Source organism: Tursiops truncatus, chromosome 10 (assembly GCF_011762595.2).
Source record: "Tursiops truncatus isolate mTurTru1 chromosome 10, mTurTru1.mat.Y, whole genome shotgun sequence".
In the NCBI taxonomy this organism is placed as follows: domain Eukaryota; kingdom Metazoa; phylum Chordata; class Mammalia; order Artiodactyla; family Delphinidae; genus Tursiops; species Tursiops truncatus.
The window spans coordinates 34,105,592-34,126,168 of NC_047043.1; the positions used below are offsets into that span (position 1 = coordinate 34,105,592).

The following is a 20,577-nucleotide window of genomic DNA, read 5'->3' on the forward strand; positions in this document are numbered from 1 at the left end:
TTTGATGAATTGGCCTTCGGCCAATTGACCCAGAGGCCCTGCCTGGGGAGGGAGGGATGCTGGGGACAGGGGTCAACAGCTCATCAACCAGCTGGGATAGGCCAAATCTTAGCTCTTCCAGGAATATTTCCTGGGAGAACTGGAGGGAGGAGCATGGACCCCAACCCCTGCACGCTCCTCACCTCTCTGCCCCCAGTCAAGCCCACTGACCTGATTCTGTCAAATACCACTTCAGCCACCTGCCCCCACGTCTGGGACGGAAGAGACCTCCAGACCATTCTAGAACGGTAGCCGTGGCGATAGCGGAGTGACCGTTACTCTCCTCAGCAGGCTTTGCCATCCCAAACGCGTCTCACTCTGCTTAGCTCGATATTAAAGGGAAGCTCTTTCCTGAGCGTGCACTGATGACCTCTTCGGGAGAGTTTAGGAGTGAGCTCCTAGGAGCAGGAAATTATCTGAGAAAAAATCTACCTGGCGGCTAAACTGCTCTGGTTCCACAGATCCAGATGACAGGCGATCGCTCACTTTTGCTTCACTGACCCAAGAGACACAAATAGTTGAACACATGCCTTGGGCTGAACCCCTTTATCTGTGCCTCACGCCCCAAAGGCAGTCAGCAGCAGGACTCACCCATCACCAGGGAAGGAGGTGCCTTCAGACCTGCAGAGTCACTGTTGAACCCTTTCCTTCCCCCTCAGACCCGTTATCTATGATCACGCAGCCTGCAGACCCCTTGTTGCGCGCATGCACGTGCGTGGGTGTGCGTGTGTCCGTCCAGATTACAGAAAACGTCTGCCTCTAACCCTGCCACGCTCCACCTTACCCCGGGAATCCTCCTGAAGCAGCTCATCAAACTCCAGGAAGGACCATTCTCTGGCCTGGGCCTCCAAGGGAGTGCAGGCAGCTTGGTGTCCAGCAGAGGGGGCCCATGCTCTGCTCTGCCCCCAGCCTGCCCCCCAGCATCCTGGACACTGGCTCTCTCATTCCAATCTGCTGATCCTGTTCTCACCGCAGATGAGCCTCACAGCCTCTCCTGCTTCTTCCCTCTGGGGTCCTCACGGCTGCCCACCCTCCTGACCACCTGCCCTTCTCCCCAGCTCCCTGTGCCTCCGTCCTCTGCCATCCCCAGGCAGTTCCAGGGACATGCCCTCTGGGAAGTACTACAGGACAAGAGGGAAGGGATGGATTCTGAAGAATGACATCTGCGTTCCTATCCTGGCTCCACCACCTACCAGCAACACAGCCTTGGGCCACTAACATAGCCTCATCTTAGAGATGAGTGAATGGCCCCCGTAGCGTTGCGAGGACCACATGAGACCATCCACGTGGAGTGTTTCACACAGTACTTGGCATGTGGTTCTCGTTTAATTACAAAGTTCTCACCTGAAAAAGGTGGGAGGGGTTCCCCACCCCAGCAAATCAGATACCTCTGGGGATCCCGCTGCCCAATTTCCTACTTTCTTAGTAGCTCACACTTAAAATAACGTGTCCAAGGTCTTCTCTGCACCTAGGACCTCTCAAGCAGAGCAGTCTGTGCCCAGAAGTGTTCTAGGTGCTTAATGTCATCGTCATTTTTTCAGCATTTCTGTTCCAGGCTGGGGCAGATGTCAACAGACTCCCCGCCTTGGAGAGCCTGCATGCCGAGGCACGGGGAATGGGGTGCGTGGCCGGCACGTGTGCACGCGTACACAAGTGCATACATCTACAAAACTCATAGACTTACGTCTTGCCCTTGACTTTGGTTTTCTGGGGGCAATCAAGAATAAGGAAGGAGGTTTCCTCTGTGCCTGTCCATTGCCTCCCACCCCCAGGTCTCCTCCTCAGCCCTCAGCCATACCTTCCACTTTGGGCTTGGCCTCGGCCAGCCGCTCCTGGAACTTCTTTTTGAAGAAGAGGGCCTGCAGCCGCTGCTGGTAGTGGTCGATCCTGTGGACAGGGCGGGCTGCATCGTGAGGCAGCACCCCCGCCCCCCGCAACCAGCCCCCAACCCCAGAGCAGCTCCAGCCCCCTCCTTGGCCCGCCCACCGCCGCCCCCTCCTGGCCGCGCCTGCTGCCCCCGACCTGCTCATCTCATAGAGGAAGCGGTCCGCACGGGCCATCCGCTCTATCTCATGCTTGTGCTCCTCCAGGAGGTCAATGTCACTCTTCTCCGGGATGAACTTGAGGAGCTGCAAAGGGCAGGTGATGGTCAGACAGGAAACAGGTGAGAAGCTGACATGGGGGGTGGGCAGCCCATGGAAGCCCACACACTGACCAGGCTCAAGATGGGGAGGGCCCCCCATAAAAGAGAGGTGCATCCTCATGGGGGTGGTTTATGTTTCACCTGCCCCAAGGGGACACAAGACACCCAGCTCTAGACTTCCTTCTTTTTATTTTAGTTTTTTGACTTTTTAAAATTGAGATATAACTTACCTACAGTAAAGTGTACTTGTTCTTAAGTGTACAGCTCAATGATTTTTTTCTTTTACTTTTTTTCTTTTTTTTTTTTTTTGCGGTACGCGGGCCTCTCACTGTTGTGGCCTCTCCCGTTGCAGAGCACAGGCTCCGGACACGCAGGCTCAGCGGCCATGGCTCACGGGCCCAGCCGCTCCGCGGCATGTGGGATCCTCCCGGACCAGGGCACGAACCCGTGTCCCCTGCATCAGCAGGTGGACTCTCAACCACTGTGCCACCAGGGAAGCCCGATTTTTTTCTTTTTAAACCAACTTTATTAAGGTATAATTTACATAAAATAAAATGCATCCATTTTAAATGTGCAATTCAATGAATTTTGACAAAACTATCCACCCACTGAACCACCATCCAGATTAAACTAAGATTTCCATCCCCGTAGAAAGGTCCCTTGTGCTACTTCAGTAACCAAGCCACCCCCATCCCCCAGTGTAGCCTCTCAGCTGAACTCTATCACCTTAGATAAAACTTGGCTATTCTTGCACTTCATACACATGGACGCATGCAGCGTGTTCTCTCTGGGGTCTGGCTTCTTTCACTCAACATAACCTCTGAGCCTCCTCCACGTAGTTATTGGTAATCCATTTTTTATTCATTGCTGAGCACTATTCTATCGTAGGAATATACCACAGTCTGTTCACTTTGCTCCTGATAGACAGCTGAGTTGTTCACAGTTTGCGGGGTTTTATAAATAAAATTGTTATAAATATTCCCATAGTTGGTGTTTGTACCCAGTAGGACTGTTGGGCACTAAGATAGGTAGGTGTACTGCCAAATCGTTTTCCAAAATGGTTCTACCCAATGAGAGTTCCGGTTGCTTCCCATCCTTGCCAACCCCCAGCACTGTTGGCCTTTTCAATTTTAGCTGTTTAGGGGGGTGGATGGTGCTACCTCACTGTGATTTGCCATATTTCTCTGATGACTGATAGTATTGAACCATTTGGAAATTCTCTTTCATGAAGTACCTATTCAAGTCTTTTGCTCATTTTTAAGTTGTTTGTCATTTTTCTCACTGATTTGTGAAGTTCTTTGTTCTGAATATGAGATCTTTGTGACCTATACATAAAGCAAAGGTCTCCTAAAGCTTGGCTTGCCTTTTCACTCTAGTAATAGTGCCTTTTGATCGACAGAGTTCTTAATTTTCATGTCCAATTGATGGTGGTTTTGCTTGGTGTTTTCTGGGTTTCTCTTGAAGGACACAACAGACTGATGTGGAAGAGATTTGGGGGAGATACGGTTATGGGTCACTGCCTTTGCCCTGAGGCCCATGGCGGGGTGGGGGGGTCACTCCTCATATATTTCTGGGGGCCTCAATCCCCTGAAAAAAGATGCAGCCTTTTCTGGTCTCTCCTCAGAAAGGTTGGCCCAGGGAAGTTTCTATAAACCTCTCCCTCACTCCTCCAGCCCCCAGCCCGATTTTTCCTTGACCTAAGAGACTCGGCCTCCCTGGGGGCCGTCAGGAAGGGGTCCGGCCACCCCCTAGTTTCAGGGGCCTCACCTGCTCCAGCATGTCCTTAGCGAGGTCCTCCTGCTCGTCCATCATCAAGATGGCCTGCCGGATCTCCTCGTTAGACAGCTTCAACCTAAGGCAAAAACCCCACCTTGAGCAGCCTGGCCTGGCCCCTCTGCTCAGGACAGACCCCAGACCTTCTCCTTCAGAAGCCAGTGCCCGGGCCTTCTCTCTCTCGCTTCCATTTGATAGCACTCCCTCCTCTGCAAAGCCTTCTCAGACTAAACTCACACGGTTCACTCTATAACTCAATCCTGAGATACTTCAGTCTCTAGAGACGTGAGTCTCTGGTTTCTTGCTTGAGTCTCCATCCTAATGGATAGGGACATTTGGGAGGAAAAGGGCCATCGTCAGCGTAGACTGAGACAGGGCGAGGAGTTTCTGATCCCTCTTCCCATGCCGGAAATACCCACGGCATCTCCACGGGAGGATGGGAATATGGGCAGGTCACTAAGGGGGCAGTTTCCTGTTTCCTTCAAGACAGAACAGGTCTCAGTCTTCTGACAGCACCTCGGGTCCCGCACAGCTGTTCCAGCACGTCTTGCTGTCTGGGAGAGGGAGAAGCAACCCCCTACACACACGTGTGCACACACACACACACACGTGTGCACACACACACACACACAGCCCCTCCAGATGCACACCCATTGGGGGGCCCTGGGGAAGCATTAAGGGGGAGAAACTGAGGCTTAGGACCTTGTGGAGAGGAAAGCGGGGATGGACGGCCCGGGGCAGCTGGGGCAGTGCTAAGAATAGTACGGGAGGCGGGGACCTCTGACCCCGGCTCTGGCGGGAGGCCCCGCACAGAAGCTATGCTGTTAGTGCAGATACTGCCCTGTTTGTTCTGCAGCCGCGGGAAATGCTTGGGGGCTGAGATCATGCTGCTCTGTGGCCTGAGCCGAGCGGGGCCCTCCACGGGCTTAGAGCAACTCCGCTGCCAAACGCTGACCAGGCTGGTCAGGGGCCGCGTGATGGGGCAGTTTCCTGTCTGCAGAGCCCCTCACTGCCGCTCAGCATGGGCTCCCGGGAGAGGGTTCGAGATCAGGGGTCCCGTGCCGCCCCAGGGGACAGCCAGGAGACGGGGGGGGGGAGGCCAGATACTGCTATCACCCCATTCCTCTGCCAGGCACCTCTCTCCCCCAGGCACTCAGCTCCATCATATTTCTCTCTAGCCCCAGCTCAGGCCTCTGCTTCCTGGGGACCCAGTCCCTCCCACCTGCAACCTACTGTGGAGCAGGGGCCATAGAGGCAGGGCGAGCACCTACTTGGAGAGAAGGATGATGCAGTTCTGCGCCCTCCGGCCGTCGATGACCGACAGCTCTTTGACCTTGCGCGAGGCCAGGTAGATGTCCTCCGTGGAGCCCAACTCTTTCTGCAACCGACAAGCCAAGTACAAAGGGTGAAGTGTGTGTTTTCCCCAGTCCTCTTTCTGCCTACCCCCTACCCAGGAGCCACCCCCGTGACAAGCAGGGAATGCTCCTGGTGTGAGCGGAAGAAAGAGAGGGAAAGAAAAAGACAGGAGAGAGAGAGGAGGGTGGTTAATATCTGACTCCAATAGGAGGCTCTGGGGCTTCACCCTGGGCTAGACTGGGTCGGGGGCAATAAGAAGACCCTTTATCAGAGACTGCCCTCTGTGGGCAAACTAGACGGGGAGTGACTGACCCCTGTGGCTGTGTAGTGTGATCTACACTGTGTCCCAGACAATCAACCCTTACCCCACCCCAGCCCACCCAGAGAGCCTCCCCAATCTTATGACGAGAAGCTGGTTCCAAATCCCCTTAAGGTCACAGTTCCTGGACCCCTCCCTGGGGACTTCAGGCACAGCCCAGTGTGCCCAGGGTGGAGGGCATCCATAAGTTCAGAGGTGGGGAAACTGAGGCACAACTCCCTGCAAAGTTCTCTCCTCTGGGGTTCCAGCGGGCAGTTCCCAAGAAATCAAAGATCCCCTGGCCTTCTCTTGGCCCCTGGTGAGATAGACAGGAGACTGTTTCTTCCTTTGGGAGGTCCTTCCAAGCACATGCTCCAGGTTGGACGACTCCAGGGGCTGCCACTCACATCACTGTCTTTGTGAATTGTGCCCCCGGAATTGTTCAGTGCCTAGCCTGTGCAGTCTTACAGGACGGCCTTGCCTTGGGCCTAGTGGGTAAGACATGAGACCTAGAAGCTTTCTCTTCACCCCAGTAGACATTCACCTCCACTGCTGGTAGGGGTCTGCTCGCATTAGCTCCCTTCCCTACATTTCTGCTTTTTCTTTGGGGACACTCCCTGACGCCACCCTGTTAAGATGGGTAAAAAGGCAGAAGGTAGAACTGACAAGCCCTCTCTTTTGGGCCCAGTACAGGGCAGCAGCCCAGCACAGCGGTTAAAAGTTGGAGTGCCCAGAGCCCCAGGAGTGACTCACCTGATGGCAAGGATTAGTTATCAGCTCCTAGGCAGGTAACAGCCACAGCCAATAGAGAATTAAACATGCACAACGTTAGCCAAGAGGTCTGGGGACCCAAGAACAGTAGGAGAGACATGGGGAACCCCTCAGCATCTACCGTCTGCCCCACCCCAGTGAGACCCCCATGGTCGGAGGTGGAGACCTGCCAGTAGCACTGAACGGGAGCTGCAGACATGCACTCAGAGAAGCCAGGCCAAGCAGAGGACAGGCAGCCTCTCCTGAGTGCCCCGTGCCCAGGGGGACCACCACTCCCCAGTCGGACCAGGCCCCCGAACTGCCCCTCCCCAGGCCTCAGCTGCAGTTCTTCCTGCTCCTCTGCTGGGAATCCACCCAGAGGGCATTCCTGCACCCCCGCATCTTTCAAAATAGGGGAGGAGACCCAACCACGACCGAACTTGAGCTGAAAGCATGTGAAAGTTGCATTCACTGAGACAGAGAAGAGCAGGCGTCCCTGAACTTTGCTCCTTATCCTTTGTCCCTTGTCTGTCTTTTGATCTCCAAGGGAGCAGACGGGGCAGAGCCCACCCCTGGTCCTCCCTTCCTGACCCGGGTGAGGTTGAAGTCACTAACTCAGGACACGCAGAGGGCACAGAGGGAAGACCACGCTCATAGGCCCGTCCCTGTCCCACGCACCCCGGACCCCAAGACAGAAAGAGGAGGCGACCAGGGCAGCACAGGCTCTGGGTCTCCTGCCTTGCTGCTGTGAATTCAACACCCCAGAGTCCGGGCGACCTGCAGAGTGACAGTAGTGCAGGTGAGCCCAGCCCTGAAACAGGGCGCTGGACTGAGCAGGCTTAGAGAGATGAGGGGAGACAGAGCAGGGCGCTGTCCGTCTTCACTCCGCTCCACTCCCCAAACTGGGAGGCCCCAGGCCCAGCCTGTCCTAAACCCCGGAGTCCCTCTTTCCCCCCAGCCCCCACTGTAGCCCTACCTCAGGGCCCTGGAGACTGGGTGGGCCAGGCTGGAACCCTGGCCCAGAGGAAGACTCTCAAAATAGGGGGAGGCGTGTGCTCGCCCAGGACTGACATCCCCCCGGCACACACTCCCTCCATCCCTGGCTCGGGAGCACTGATCACAGGAGCAACAAATGCTCCAGAGAACTTCTTCCTGCCCCAGCCGGGCCGCAGCTGCTGCCCGTACCATGCCAGCTGGACATGGGCACAGGGCTTCCTGGAATTAGGGGTCAAGGATCAGAGGCCTAGAGCACCTACATTTAAGTTAAACAAACAACCATCTGGTTTCCCTAGACCCCTAAGGCAGGGCCAGAGCCCCGCCCTCCCTGCACCCCTTTGGCTGGTTGCCCAGGAGAGTCACACGAGCTCTTGGTCCTGCCCGCCCTCAGGAAGGGTCATCCACAGCTCTGGCCTCGGCAGAAAGCCCTGGGGAGACCGGCCATGACATGCTGCCTCTGCCGAGGAGCCATGAGGGCCGAGACCCCACTCACAGGCACCTGGGGAAGTCCTCAGGGCTGGAACCTGAAGTCAGTGGAGGAAACATGGGAGAAGACAGCACAGCCTGGAGAGGAAACAACTCCTGGGAGGCGGGCCAGAGACGAAGCAAACGCTCCGAGGCCTCTAGGCTGCTAATGCCCAGGTTGGACCTCGGAGGATGGCCCCCAGCTCTGCAATGCAGATTCCTGGGCCCTCACATTCATGGGAGGGTGAGGTTGGAGAATCGGCATTTTCGGCCAACCCAGCAGGTACTGCCTCAGGAGCACGCGCGTCCTGACACCAAGCCCTGTCCTGCCTCGGGAGGAGCAGGCTTGCTGGTCAGCCTCTGTACACAGTGTCTGCAGAGCAGAGCCAGGGCCTCTCTTGGCCAACCCCAGCCTCAGCCCCAGCCCCGCAGTGTGACCTGAAGCAGCTCCACCTTCCTTGAAACATTAACGTCCTCTGCTCGACTCCTGGGAGTGTTGGGAGACGAAAGTATAGCAGAAAATGTGGTGGAAAAGTTATAATGCCTTGTAGGTGTAGTTCCTAGGTCCCAGGGCCAGAGAAAAGAGCAAGGTCAACAGTGGCCTGGCCCTGCTACTCCACCTCCAGTGCTCCAAGACCAAAGAGAGAAATGGACAACGTATCACTTCACCACTTGATGTGCAAATACAAACTAGTACAGTGGGATGTTTCCCCCTATGCACTGCACCCCACTAACTCATATCTATGTCCCCAGAAAGAACATGGTACCTGATAAAGAAAAAAATCAATTCAGTATATGTGGAAGGGAGAGGGAGGGAGGAAGAGAGGAAGGGAGGGGCTGAGGGTTGAGTTCAAAGGGTGTGTGTGAAGTCAAGACTCAAGACGCTAGAGGGGGCAGGGTGTTACCTGATGCCTCTGATAAGCTGAAAACATTTTTTCAAAGTCCGCGAGGTCCAGAATCCGAAACACCTGCATGTCATCAATCTCATTCCATATGGTGCCAGGGACACGTTCCTAAGATTCAGGGAAGGGAGGAGACCCCGTGGCTGACTCAGCTCCCTCATGATGGAGATGCGCGATGCCTCCCTAACCCCACCTGTCCTCCAGGTGCACACAGGCCCATAGCCAGGCTCTCAGACCTTCAGAAGGGGGTCGATTCCTCCCCCTCCCCTCCTCTTCAATACTCTGCTCCAGGGGAGAGGCCACAGGCAATCTCCTTCTCCTCCTTTTCACCTGGGGCTACATGTAAGCATGTTCCAGAAATCAAGGGAGTGCTGGAGTGATGGGTGGGCAAGTATGAGAGTATGAAACTCCTTCCAGAAAAACCAAACCAAACCAGTGTTCTCAGAGGAAGAGTGCCCACACACACTTGGGCTCCTCAAATCTTCAGGGCTGACTGTATTTCCTGTATCTGAGGTGGTCATTTTCTCTCCCAGTGGTCTTCCTCCCACTTTCCCAGATTCCCAGAAAGTGGACGAATGCCAAAGGCTGGGACATCCTGGCCCCTTTTTAGTGACTGCTCAGGCCAGCAAGACTCTTCCACAAGTTCCCATTGGTCAGAGGGTGTCCCATCCCTCATAACTGGAATGGACCCAGGGGTTACATAACAAGGTCTCTCAGCTCAGGCACTGCCCACCTCTGTGTAGGATCCTTGCACTGAACCCCACTCCGGGGATCTGGGGAAGAGCTGTTGTCCACGCCAGGAATGCCCTAGTGGTCTTGTAACATCCCAATAATGGCTTCGAGGGCCAAGATGAGAGTCCCCCTCCCAGGACCCCTCACCTCGTCCAGAGCTTCACTGTCCTTTAAATTAGAACCTCCCCACCCCCCTCTGCCTGGGGGTAGCCGGGGACCTTCCTAATGCCGATGCCTCCTCCCTCCATCACCCTCAGCAAGGCTCCGAGAGAGAAACGTATCCTTCACTCACTTTTATTTTCTTAAACTCTGGAAAGGGGAGGCGAGGCCAGAGCAGGGCGGGTGGGGACATTCCTGTGGCCTTCCTAAGGCCAGGGACCCTCTCGTGGAATGCTGGGCTGGGAAGCTCGGAGCAGCAAGGGATGCAGGCAACCGGCCAATCCCAACACAGACGCATTCTTCTCATGGCAGAAACAACGTGTGTGTGTGTGTGTGTGTGTGTGTGTGTGTGTGCGTGCGTGTGTGTGTGTGTGTGTACAGGAGCATGTGTGGGTCAGGGGAAGGGGGCTGAGATGAGGAACCAGACTCCTGGACAGAAAGAAGATGGGAAGGGGAATCGGACCGGGGCAGGGTGGAGGTGGGTGGAGAGGGAAGGCCCGTAGAGGTGAAGCTTCCCACTGGTCTTATTCTCAGTGAGGCCAGTATGAGAAGGAAAAGGGCTGGAATGACAGAGCTGGATGTTCAACATCCGGAAGAGTTTCCCCTGAGACAACAGACAACCCAGGATCCCCCTCACTGTCTCCCAAACACTCTCCCTTCGCCATGGTCACCAGAAGGACCTGCGACCCTTCTTGAAGGTGCAGCTGAGGTCTGAGGCCAGAGAGATGTACATCCGTTCCTAACATCCTCTACATCCTAAAGATGCGCCCACTTCATACAATCATTCTTGAATTTTTATACCCCTCTGGCCGAGACCTCACCACTCCCAGTCTAGATTCCTGGGGCTTCTGCCCCTCTAGAGACATCCTTTACAAGCCAGAGAACTCTTTCTCGAAACACATTTCATTACATTTCCCTCCTCGAGCGTTTGGGGTCAGACAGCCCCTAAGTGAAGCTGTTGGCAAACAGAGAGGTTCTCTTCTCTTCCCATGTCCCATGAAAGGAAACCGAGTCTCCATGACATCTACCTGACTGAACCGGATGAGGATGAAGTGAGAGAACACACTTAAAGCACACATGGTAGTCCCACGAATAATAACTCATCTAATATTCTTATTTTAAAGGTTTTCTATGTGTCAGTCACTGTTCCAAGTAATTTGTATGTATTAAGTCAATTCTCACAACAACACTTTGATCTGGTTATCGTAATTACCCCCATTTTGCAGATGGGGAAACTACAGCCCAAATGACGAAATAACCTGAATTTAGTCATTCAACTCAAAGACTGGGAACGGGATGATAAGTTCACTAATATGACTCGAAGCCCCGCCTCCCTCACCCCTGCTGCTACATCTCCCACAAGGGCTCCTCAACACGTGCTCCATCAAACCTGGACTTTCCAGTCTAGGAATGAGACTCCGGCCTGCTCCGGGCCCCCGAGGAATTGATATAGGCTTTATTATTACTGGACCCCAGAGAAAATCCTAAGCACGAAGCTCTTTAAGATGAAAATCTTACAAAAACATTAGGTGCCCTGTTTGCTTTCCTTAATTGTTGAGATGCCTAATCAACCCTTCATTACATGTTTAAAACCTTAAATTACAAGTTGTAAGCACAGGAAGCAAAAACAAAATTCTTTCTTTTTTTTTTTTTAAACCACAATTAAAAAAATATTATTTCTGATCATGAACAATGACTGTTTCCACACCGCCTACGACCTTTGGTTCTGCAGAGCTGCTTGCCTGCCTGTATGCAGCTGGCCTTTCTGGCTGGCCTTGTGACCACGGAGAAGTATCCACAGGGCAGCGCTGTGTGATGCAGTTGTTATGAACCTTAACAATGTCCCTTCAAAATGCTGCTAGCAGGTGGTTCTGCAATTTGAATAACTCAGACTGGAAATGTTATCAGAAGCCCAGGAGGCAATGAATGGGTTATATTCATGCTTCCTCTTTCCACTTAGATAACAAAACCAGAGGTAGAAGGAATCAGAGATCATCTCGCAGACAAGCAAACAGGTATGAAACGAACGATTTCCGCAGATCACACCGTTAGTTAGAGCCAAACCTGATTTGGTTAGAGGTTAGAACCTCTCCTGCAACCCATCCCCAGGACCTCAGGGTGTTTCCTTGGACACACTTCCTAATTGCCAGATGCAAAGCTCTTTCAAGGCAACGTTATGTCTCACCTTTTATTATTATCCATCACAGCCCCCAGCAGAAAGCTTTACACAAAGCAGGCCTCAGACTGACGGGCTAACTGGTCTACCACCAGGAGAAGGCACCTAGCAAACTAGCCGACCATCTACTTAGCAACCTGTGTCTCCTCCCACTCTAAGTCTCCACTGGAGCTAAGTTAAGCTCACAGAGTGGTATGGTAATGAATTCCCCAAGAATTAGTCCCCTGGCCCCATACAAGGTCAGAGGGCATCCATCAGTCCCAGCTCCAGACTGTTTTTGGAGGGTGAACGTGAGTCAGGCTAACTGAGGCCAGTTCTCTTGTATCTATTTACCTCAAGGATGAAGCCACTGGTCCTCTTATAGTACAGAACCAGAGCAGTGCTTGGCCCAGGCTGGAACTGGCCTTCAATTACCAGGGGTCCAACGTGACCCAGGGCATCTCTACTCTACACTCATGAGAATCCAATAGAGGAATCAACTCCCACATGTGGGCCTGGGAAGGGTGGTTCTTAGTGGATAATATTCAGGAAGGCCTCTCACTGCTGAGCAGTCTAGAAAAGTAGCCAGTGTTTGCACCTTCCCCTGGGAGGATGCCAGAATGGCTACACCTTGATATCAAACTCTTCATTGCCCCTGCCCTGCTACCCTGTCATGGCCTCATCATTTCAGTCCATCTCTAGACCCGGGCCCAAGATCTTCACCTATATGTTCCACCCTTTTCCTCAAATCAACCCAATCCTTAACATTCTAGCCAAGCCCTTGTCTCGTCTAGAAAGCACCCCGCTTGGCCCTGTATTACTCCAGTAACCCTCAGCACACTCATATTCCGTTTGTAGGTGGCTCTGCCAATGTGAGCATCACCGCATGCCAAGCCATCGCCTCCCTGTGCTCTGGCAGCAGCAGCCCCATCTTCTGCGTCCACTGTGCCTACCCTCACTCCCATCAAAGAGAGCACCCAAGGTGGAGATCTGCAAATAGCGGGCTATCAATCCATAGGGCTAACTGTCCCAGGCTGTAGGAGAATGGATCCGCTGACCTCTTCCTTGCTACTCACCTCATTCAGCTTGACCCAGTTGAAGGACTTCAGTGGGTGTGAAGGCTGGGGGACACACTTCTTCCTGAGCGGGACATCACTGCTGGGGAAGGGGTCTGGGGGGAGGGGCAGGCCCATACTGAAGCAAGGTGGGGCACCGGGGGGAGTGGGAGGCCCACCGGGGGGTAGGGGGGGTGGTGGCGGTGGGGGACAGCAGGTGAACGGTAGAGGGGGCGGGGGTGGAGGCAGGTCACTGGTTGTCATCGAGGAAGACAAGGTAAGTGGGCCCCCAGGGGGAGGTGGGGAAGATACAGGTCCTGTCTGTGGGGAGACAGAGACATCAAAGAGACAAAGCATCAACAAGGATGCCTTTCGAGTCCCCCATCACTGTGCCTTCCCTTACTCTTACTCTCCACCTAGACTAGACCCCAAAGCCTGCTCTCACCTCCCACACACAATTAAGCCCCGTTTTCTCCCTCTGCATCCTGAACATCCAACACACAGATACACACACGAGGCAAACACAGACATAGTGGACAGTCATAGTCATCACATGCAACAGCGGGATTGATACACACAGGCCTGCACAAGGGCACCCAGCTGAGAGGGGGAGGGGAGCCCAAACCCCACCCGCACTCTGCTTTCCACGGTGTGCTTCCTGGGACAGTGTCACCTGGAGGAAGGAACGCTGTTTTTGTCTCACACAGGTGCCAACCTTGCAGCCTCAAGGGTCCCCTCTATCCTGGTCTGAGGTCTCCTCCACGCTGGGGTCCTCACCTCCTCCCCACGCCTGCTCTTCCCCCCACTGGCCTGAAGGTCTCGGCTCAACTATGTAAAAGCAGAGGAGGGGCCACGTACTGAGATTTCACTGAGTTGGGCCACCAGCTCTGCCACTTGTCCCCGAGCCTGGCGCAGCTCCTGGGACTCTCGGGCCAGCTTGTCCTTCATCTTGTTCAGTGTCCGCATCATCTCTTCCCTCTCCAACGTCTTGGTCTCGCATTCCCGCTCCTTCCTCTCCAGCCTGCTCACCAGCTCCGCGTGTTCTGGGATGGAAGAAGGACAGGAGGGGAAATGGGAAGAGAGGATGTGAATGCGTGTGTGTCCTTCTCCAAAGGAGGAAATGGGGTCCTCGGCTGGGCAGGGGAGGGGTGGGGAGCAGGGAGCGGGTTTGGGCAGAGCCCCCTCACCTTTCCGGAACTTCTCCGCTTGGTCTCGCCACTGTTTCACTTCGTTCTCATTGATGAGCCTGGCAGGGAGTGAAGGGTCTCTTGACTGTTTGCTCACAGCTTCCCAGAAGACATGGCATCTTCCAGTTCCCCACATTGGTACCCTGATCTCCAATCTGTCCAGCCACATCAAGGAGGCTAGGATTTTGACTCTCCAGATGTCTCTCCAGGTCCCATCCCTGACAAGTTCTCATTACCTGTCTCTCCATGATCTGAGAAAGCTGAAAGGACCCTTAGAGTCCAACCCCTCTGGGATAGAGTTGAAGCTCCTAAGACCAGAAAAGGAGACGACCGCTAACTCATGGTAAAGCCAGGACTAAATCCCAGGCTTCCCTTAGTTGTACAATGATTTGTACCCCTTTGTAAAAATAGGTTCTCGCATCTGAGAGAGATCAAAATATTGGCCTTACCATGGTCCAGACTTCCAATGACCAATGTGTGAGAGCAAGAGAAATCGCCCACCCCAGTAACACAGAGTAAGTGGGTAGAGGGTAAAGAGGGCATGTGTCTAAATCATAGGAAGCCCCTTCATTCTTGTCAAACTCATTCCAAGCGGTGAAGATGAAGCTTTTACCCAGACATCAAGGTATAAGAGAGGTGAAATTCCAAGGTGAGATCTCAATAATCATTTCTTTTGTAAATCTGAAAACACAGAGAAGTTAGATCCATGACTCTTGGCCTCCTCAACCAGGTCAAGGATATAAAGAGGGAGTGAAGTATGATGGGGGAAATAATTTGTGAACAGATTTCTTTGGAGAGAGCCATTGTCATCCTCTCTGGTGGGGGGCGGGGGGGGTCCTCCTTCAGCACCATCTAGTGAAGTGACTTCTTTGCGCCCACCCAGAGGGTCTGACCCATGTTCCCTGACACCGGGAGGGAGGCATGGTGGACTGGGGCTAGGCAGGTCCAGAGGGTAGGCGGAGACCCGTGACACTCCAAGAATTTGTTAGTATGAGAGATTGCATGAGGGTTTCTCACGAGCCAGAGAGCATCGTGGAGGAATTAGGCTGAAGCTATTCTAAGTCTCATCCAAAAAGTCCATCTGGACACTTCAACAGTGTACGTCTACGTGTACTGTATTGCCAGTGAATCAGGACCTGATGGAAGGGATGGTGCCAAGCAGGCCTGGAGGAAAAAAAAGAAAAACATGTGTCTCCAGTGACCAGGGTTTTGTAGCGAGAGGCACCCAGCAAGGAACTTCTGAAGACCCCAGGAATACATGTCGTATCTTTATCCATGTGCCAAGCCCAGAGAGCAGGAAGCCTGTTTACTAAGTTACCTGATCAAGTAGGGCCTTTTCCCTTTCTCCTTCCTGCCCCCATGCTGCCTCTGGTGGGGGTCAGAAAATGGTTAGCTAGAGGAAAGGGGGGGTGGGGTAGAAGGGGCTAGAAGAGAAAGAGAACACAGAGAAAGAAGCCAACCATCACACTCACTCACTCACACACACACACACACTCTCACACTCTCTTCCCACTGCAGCTTCCAGCCCCAGTCCACAGAGAGAGACTCAAGGCTAAATCCAATCTAGAATATTGATTCACGTCTGAGACTAGCCCTTCTACTTGCAGATTTGAGGCTATGTTGGCAGCTGAAAGTGAGCTTAGGACTCCCATTGTCCAAGAAGCAGCAAAAACTTCATTGCACCTGAGGAGTCGTCATCCTCTGGCAAGAGGAACAGCTTCCCCACTAAGTAATGTAAAGAATTAGTAGAAGATAAAAATAAAGCTGCCTTCACTATTTACAATAGCCGAGACATGGAAGCAACCTAAATGTCCATCGACAGAGGAATGGATAAAGAAGATGTGGCACATATACAATGGACTATTACTCGGCCATAGAAAAGAATGAGATGATGGCATTTGCAGCGACATGCATGGACCTAGAGATTATCATACTAAGCGAAGTCAGACAAAGACGAATATCTTATGATTTCACTTATGTGTGGAATCGAAAAAAAATGATACAAATGAACTTACTTACAAAACAGAAACAGACTCGAAGACTTCAAAAACAAACTTATGGTTACCAAAAGGGAAAGGTGGGGGGGGCGAGATAAGTTAGGAGTTTGGGATTAATGTACACACTACTATCTATAAAATAGATAATCGGCAAGGACCTACTGTATAGCACAGGGAACTCTACTCAATATTCCGTAATAATCTATATGGGAAATATGAATCTGAAAAAGAATGGATATATGTATAACTGAATCACTTTGCTGTACACCTGAAACTAACACACCATTGTAAATCAACTATACTCCAATATAAAATAAAAATTAAATTTAAAAAACGTCAAAAAATAAATAAAGCTGCCTTTTGATTACTTTCCTAGTTGTACTTGTCCAAGATACCAGTTAGGATTTTGACGACACCAACACCCAGCTATTTGTGCAGATGAAAACAGTAGCATGAATAGTTCAGAAATCATTTTCTCCTTGGCTTTGCGATGCAGCACAATGAATCCTTGAGAGCCAATTCATCCCCTTAAGGGCAACTGACTTAGGCTTATACTGAAAGTAAACGTTTAAAATTAAAAGTCAGTGTGCTAACATGAGGCCTGATAATTAGCTGACACGACTTTAAACTCATTTCTCGGTGTTTCTCTACACCCAGGGTCAGTCAAAGATGATAAGCCAGAGACCTTAGGCTCTGACCTCGTTTTCCAACAGCCTCATGATTAAATTGTCATGCTCTATTTTCAGTGGTTGGCAGACCTTCTCTAAAGAGCCAGAGTAACTATTTTCGGTTTTATATACTCTGTACAGTCTCTGTCATATATTCTTGTGTTTGTTTTTAACAACTCTTTTAAAATGTAAAACTATTCTTGGCTCGTGGACCATACGAAACAAGCTGGAGGGCGGGGGTTAGCCTGTAGCCATAGTTTGCTGACTTCTCCTCCGTGTTGATACGTGTAATTCCCCCTCAATCCACTGAATGCAGTGGATCACGGCGAGTTGCGTACACCCCCTTTAAACCTGTGCTATCCAATACGGTGGTCGCCAGCCATGTCACGTGAGTACTTGAATTTAATGAAAATTAAATGAAATGTAACCCTCAGTTCCTCAGTCACACTAGCCACACGTCAAGGGCTCAGCAGCCGCATTTGGACAGTGTGTGTGTGGAACATTTCCATTATCTCGGGGAGTTCTGTTGATTTTGCTCAAGGCCTATTGGAGGTGTCTGGGCTGGAGAGAGGGAGCTGAGGTTTCGCTGGTGAGACCCCAAGTAGGAGAGGGATGGGGAAGGAAGAGGAAGACAGGTGAGGGATGGCCACTGCTCACATGTTGACGATGTTCTTGACGTTGAAGTTCTCCAAGGGAGCCAGGTCAGGATCCATGCCCCTCTCGTCCTGGAGGACGATCTGCTGGAGGATGCGGTCCAGGAGCTGCCACTGCTGGAAGTTCCGCTTGTCTGAGGGATGACAGGCATCGTATCTTTACTGAGCCCCGGAACCCCCTGGGGCCCTGCCCTAGCGTCACTCCCTGGGGCCAGGCTGGGGAGGTGAGTCCCTCCCCTCCCTTGACAAGCTCCCCGTCTGACTGGGGAGGCAATGCAACTACTGATAATGAAGACTCATAAATCCTATCATTTCTTGCTCATCTGCAACTGACCTTTTATGAATGTGTCAACCGTCTAGATATATTTCTCTATTCCCTGAAATGCTTTCTGGCCGTCTTCTTCCCTGTTGGTACCCTGAGTATCCTATGCCTGGGGAATGCAAATTGCTTTTTTACAATTATCTTCAAAAAGCACATTTAAGAAAGCAAATCTGCTCCAGACATTACACGCTGAATAATGAAGTCTCCAGGGAAAATTTTTTTGAAAGAAAAGGTTTTAGGATTATCAATGCTATTGTCCTACAGAGGAAGATGGATGGAGACTCATTACAGGCGCACACTGAGAGGGGGGCAGAATGGGCTGAAGAAGTGGCTGTGGAATCCTGGCAGATTTCGTGGTGAAGGCGACCCTGAACTGTGAAGGCAAAGGCATCGTGTGTTGCACCTGCACAGGGCCCCACGGGCATCCCCTTCTAATCGTAGTCTGGCTGGACATGGACTTTCTTTTCATGTGATGGCCACAAGCTCCTCTTCCTTGGTTCTTGATCCAAGTACTTTGTTTCTACTGACCACCAAGGGGAGGTCAAGCAGCATGATTCTGGCCTCAAAGGCAAGCCCTAATGCCCACAAAGTGGAAGGTCACATCGGCACAGCCCCATTTTGAGGCAGAACAGAGGGACCCGTTCACGATGCCCTCGGAGCACTAAACACAGGAAGTCATGTGAGCAGAAGTCGGATTTCCCATGTCTTCCACGAAGACTTTCTAGACTGAGTTTTGGGGAGCTGGCAGCTTCCTGGTCCAGGTCACTGTGTCTGTCCTCCTTTCCATCACTCCACTGACACATGCATTGCAAAGTGGCCATCGTTTTCCATTTACCTTTCAACCAGGAACACAGGGTAAAGCCTGTGTTCACAGAAGTAGAATGTGTTTCATCTAAAGCCCTGACCCCAAAGAAACAAAATTCCTTCATATGTACAGACTCACTGAGCCTCAGGTTCATTCACTGTGAATTGGAGATAATAACACACACCCCTTAAGCCATTCTGATGTATAGAGACACTACCTTAATAGACCTCCCATCACACCCAGCCCAGAGATGGCGACGATAAATTGTAGCTGTCACCACCACCTCGATTACCAACACCAACGTCATCACCACTAAAGCGAGTCTGTCTAGGCTGACCATTATGTTGGGCCATGCCAGTTTCCAAATATTCTATTTTATGAAGAGCTTCAGTACCAAATGGTGCAGTTATAGCTCATTTCAAATTGCATGCTGGCGTGGCTATTAGTAATTATGTATAATTTATTCAGTCACCGGGCACACCTGGATCGTAAGAGCTTAGCATCTGCTTCTATAGATACTGACATTTGGTATTTGTAAAGTGAGTCAGGAACAAGGGTGGTAGGATGGGAGCCAGCAAGGGCTAGATAGAGGAGTTGATACAATCTTAAAAAAAAAAAAAAAAGGCAAGGCACACTCTGCTGTGCTGCTCCCCGCAAGCACAAAACTCCTTTTTGGAACGCCCTGAGGAGAACGATCACGACCCCGCCACGAGCTGGCAGTCAGAGCTCTTGGATCCTTCAGGGATCAAGTTCCCACTTGTTGGACCAGGATGATGGCATTGCTCAGGGCTGAGTCCCCCGCTCCTCTGCTGGGGGACAGTGCAAGTCCTGACCCCCAGGAGGAAGGGAAGAGCACGGGCCTGAGTCCTATGGCCTGGGCTCCTGGGAACTGGGGTGCAGGGGGAGACATGGGGAGACTTTCCAACCCTGAGAGCTTCTGACACCTTGTCTCCAGCTGCCCCGGGCCAGGGGCTCAGGCCGGCTGAGGGAGCTACTCACAGGGCATCTGCAGGCAGTGGTGCAGGACAGACAGCAGGCAGGGGTAGGCCTCTGTGTGCTTCAGTTTCTTGTGGATCAGCTCAAACATCTGGGAAGCACTCTTGGTGTCGATGTGGACCTGAGGGTGTGGAGGGCATAGTGAATGGGGAGAGGGGAGGGGAAGGCAGCAGAGGGAGAGAATGGGGAGGGAGAAGACCCTGCTTTCATCCACTGAGCCCCATCCGGCAGCAGCATTCCTTTCCTGCCTCTGGTCCAGGCTTAAAAAAGAGACGGGCATGGGCTTCCCTGGTGGCGCAGTGGTTGAGAGTCCGCCTGCCGATGCAGGGGACACGGGTTCGTGCCCCGGTCTGGGAAGATCCCACATGCCGGGGAGCGGCTGGGCCCGTGAGCCATGGCCGCTGAGCCTGCGCATCTGGAGCCTGTGCTCCGCAACGGGAGAGGCCACAACGGTGAGACGCCCGCGTACCGCAAAAAAAAAAAAAAAAAAAAAAAAAAAAAAAAAAAAAAGAGACGTGCAGAGAAAAGGAGGAGAGAGCTGTGCTAATTCTATAAACCAGGGTTTCCCAACCTCGGCGCCACCAGCATCTTGGACTGGATGGTTCTTTGTTGTGGGAGGCTGTCCCGTTCATTGTGGGCTGTTCGGCAGCATCCTGGCCCTAATCTACCAGACGTCAGGGGCATCTTCCTCACACCTGTTGCGACAGCTAAGAATGTCTCTAAACATTGCAGGTGTCCCCAAGGGAAGTAAAATCTCCCCTGGTTGAGAACTACTGATTCAAACTAAGGGAAGGAAGCAGGGGCCTGGATGAGTCAAGGAGCACATGGCATAGGTTCACGGGTGTAAATTCCAGACCGACTCTGCCGTTGTGTGACAACAGCAAGCTGCTTGTCCTTTGCTAACATCAGTTTCCTTCTCTTTAAATTCAGGGCTTTTTTTTAGAATATAAAGAGATGGTGCTCGGCTACTGAAGCACCACCCCAAAGGAGGTCTCCATGTGGGTAGGGATTTTATAACAATATTTAAGCAGCAGACGTGTGGATTTTCAGGGTTACCAAGGCTAAAATGGAAATGTTGTTTGCTAAGCATGATCAGGTTAGTGATGGGGAAAGGTATCTCAGGAAA

General features: G+C 52.2%; 1 protein-coding gene across 6 annotated transcripts in view; it reads right to left on the minus strand.

The window, feature by feature from the left end:
• The window catches only part of DAAM2 (dishevelled associated activator of morphogenesis 2), a 114,041-nt gene that overhangs the window by 9,636 nt on the left and 83,828 nt on the right, over positions 1–20,577 (minus strand). For all 6 annotated transcript variants that reach the window (XR_012334462.1, XR_012334461.1, XM_033864302.2 and 3 more), the window contains exons 10-19: positions 19,455–19,572; positions 17,333–17,462; positions 14,011–14,069; positions 13,682–13,866; positions 12,845–13,144; positions 8,726–8,833; positions 5,227–5,333; positions 3,950–4,034; positions 2,062–2,168; positions 1,838–1,926 (exon numbers count right to left, since the gene is read on the minus strand). Coding sequence is in view for 4 of the 6 variants with exons in the window: in XM_033864302.2 (XP_033720193.1) it covers positions 1,838–1,926; positions 2,062–2,168; positions 3,950–4,034; positions 5,227–5,333; positions 8,726–8,833; positions 12,845–13,144; positions 13,682–13,866; positions 14,011–14,069; positions 17,333–17,462; positions 19,455–19,572 (1,288 nt within the window). In the remaining 2 variants the exon portion in view is untranslated. The remainder of the gene's footprint in view (positions 1–1,837; positions 1,927–2,061; positions 2,169–3,949; positions 4,035–5,226; positions 5,334–8,725; positions 8,834–12,844; positions 13,145–13,681; positions 13,867–14,010; positions 14,070–17,332; positions 17,463–19,454; positions 19,573–20,577) is intronic.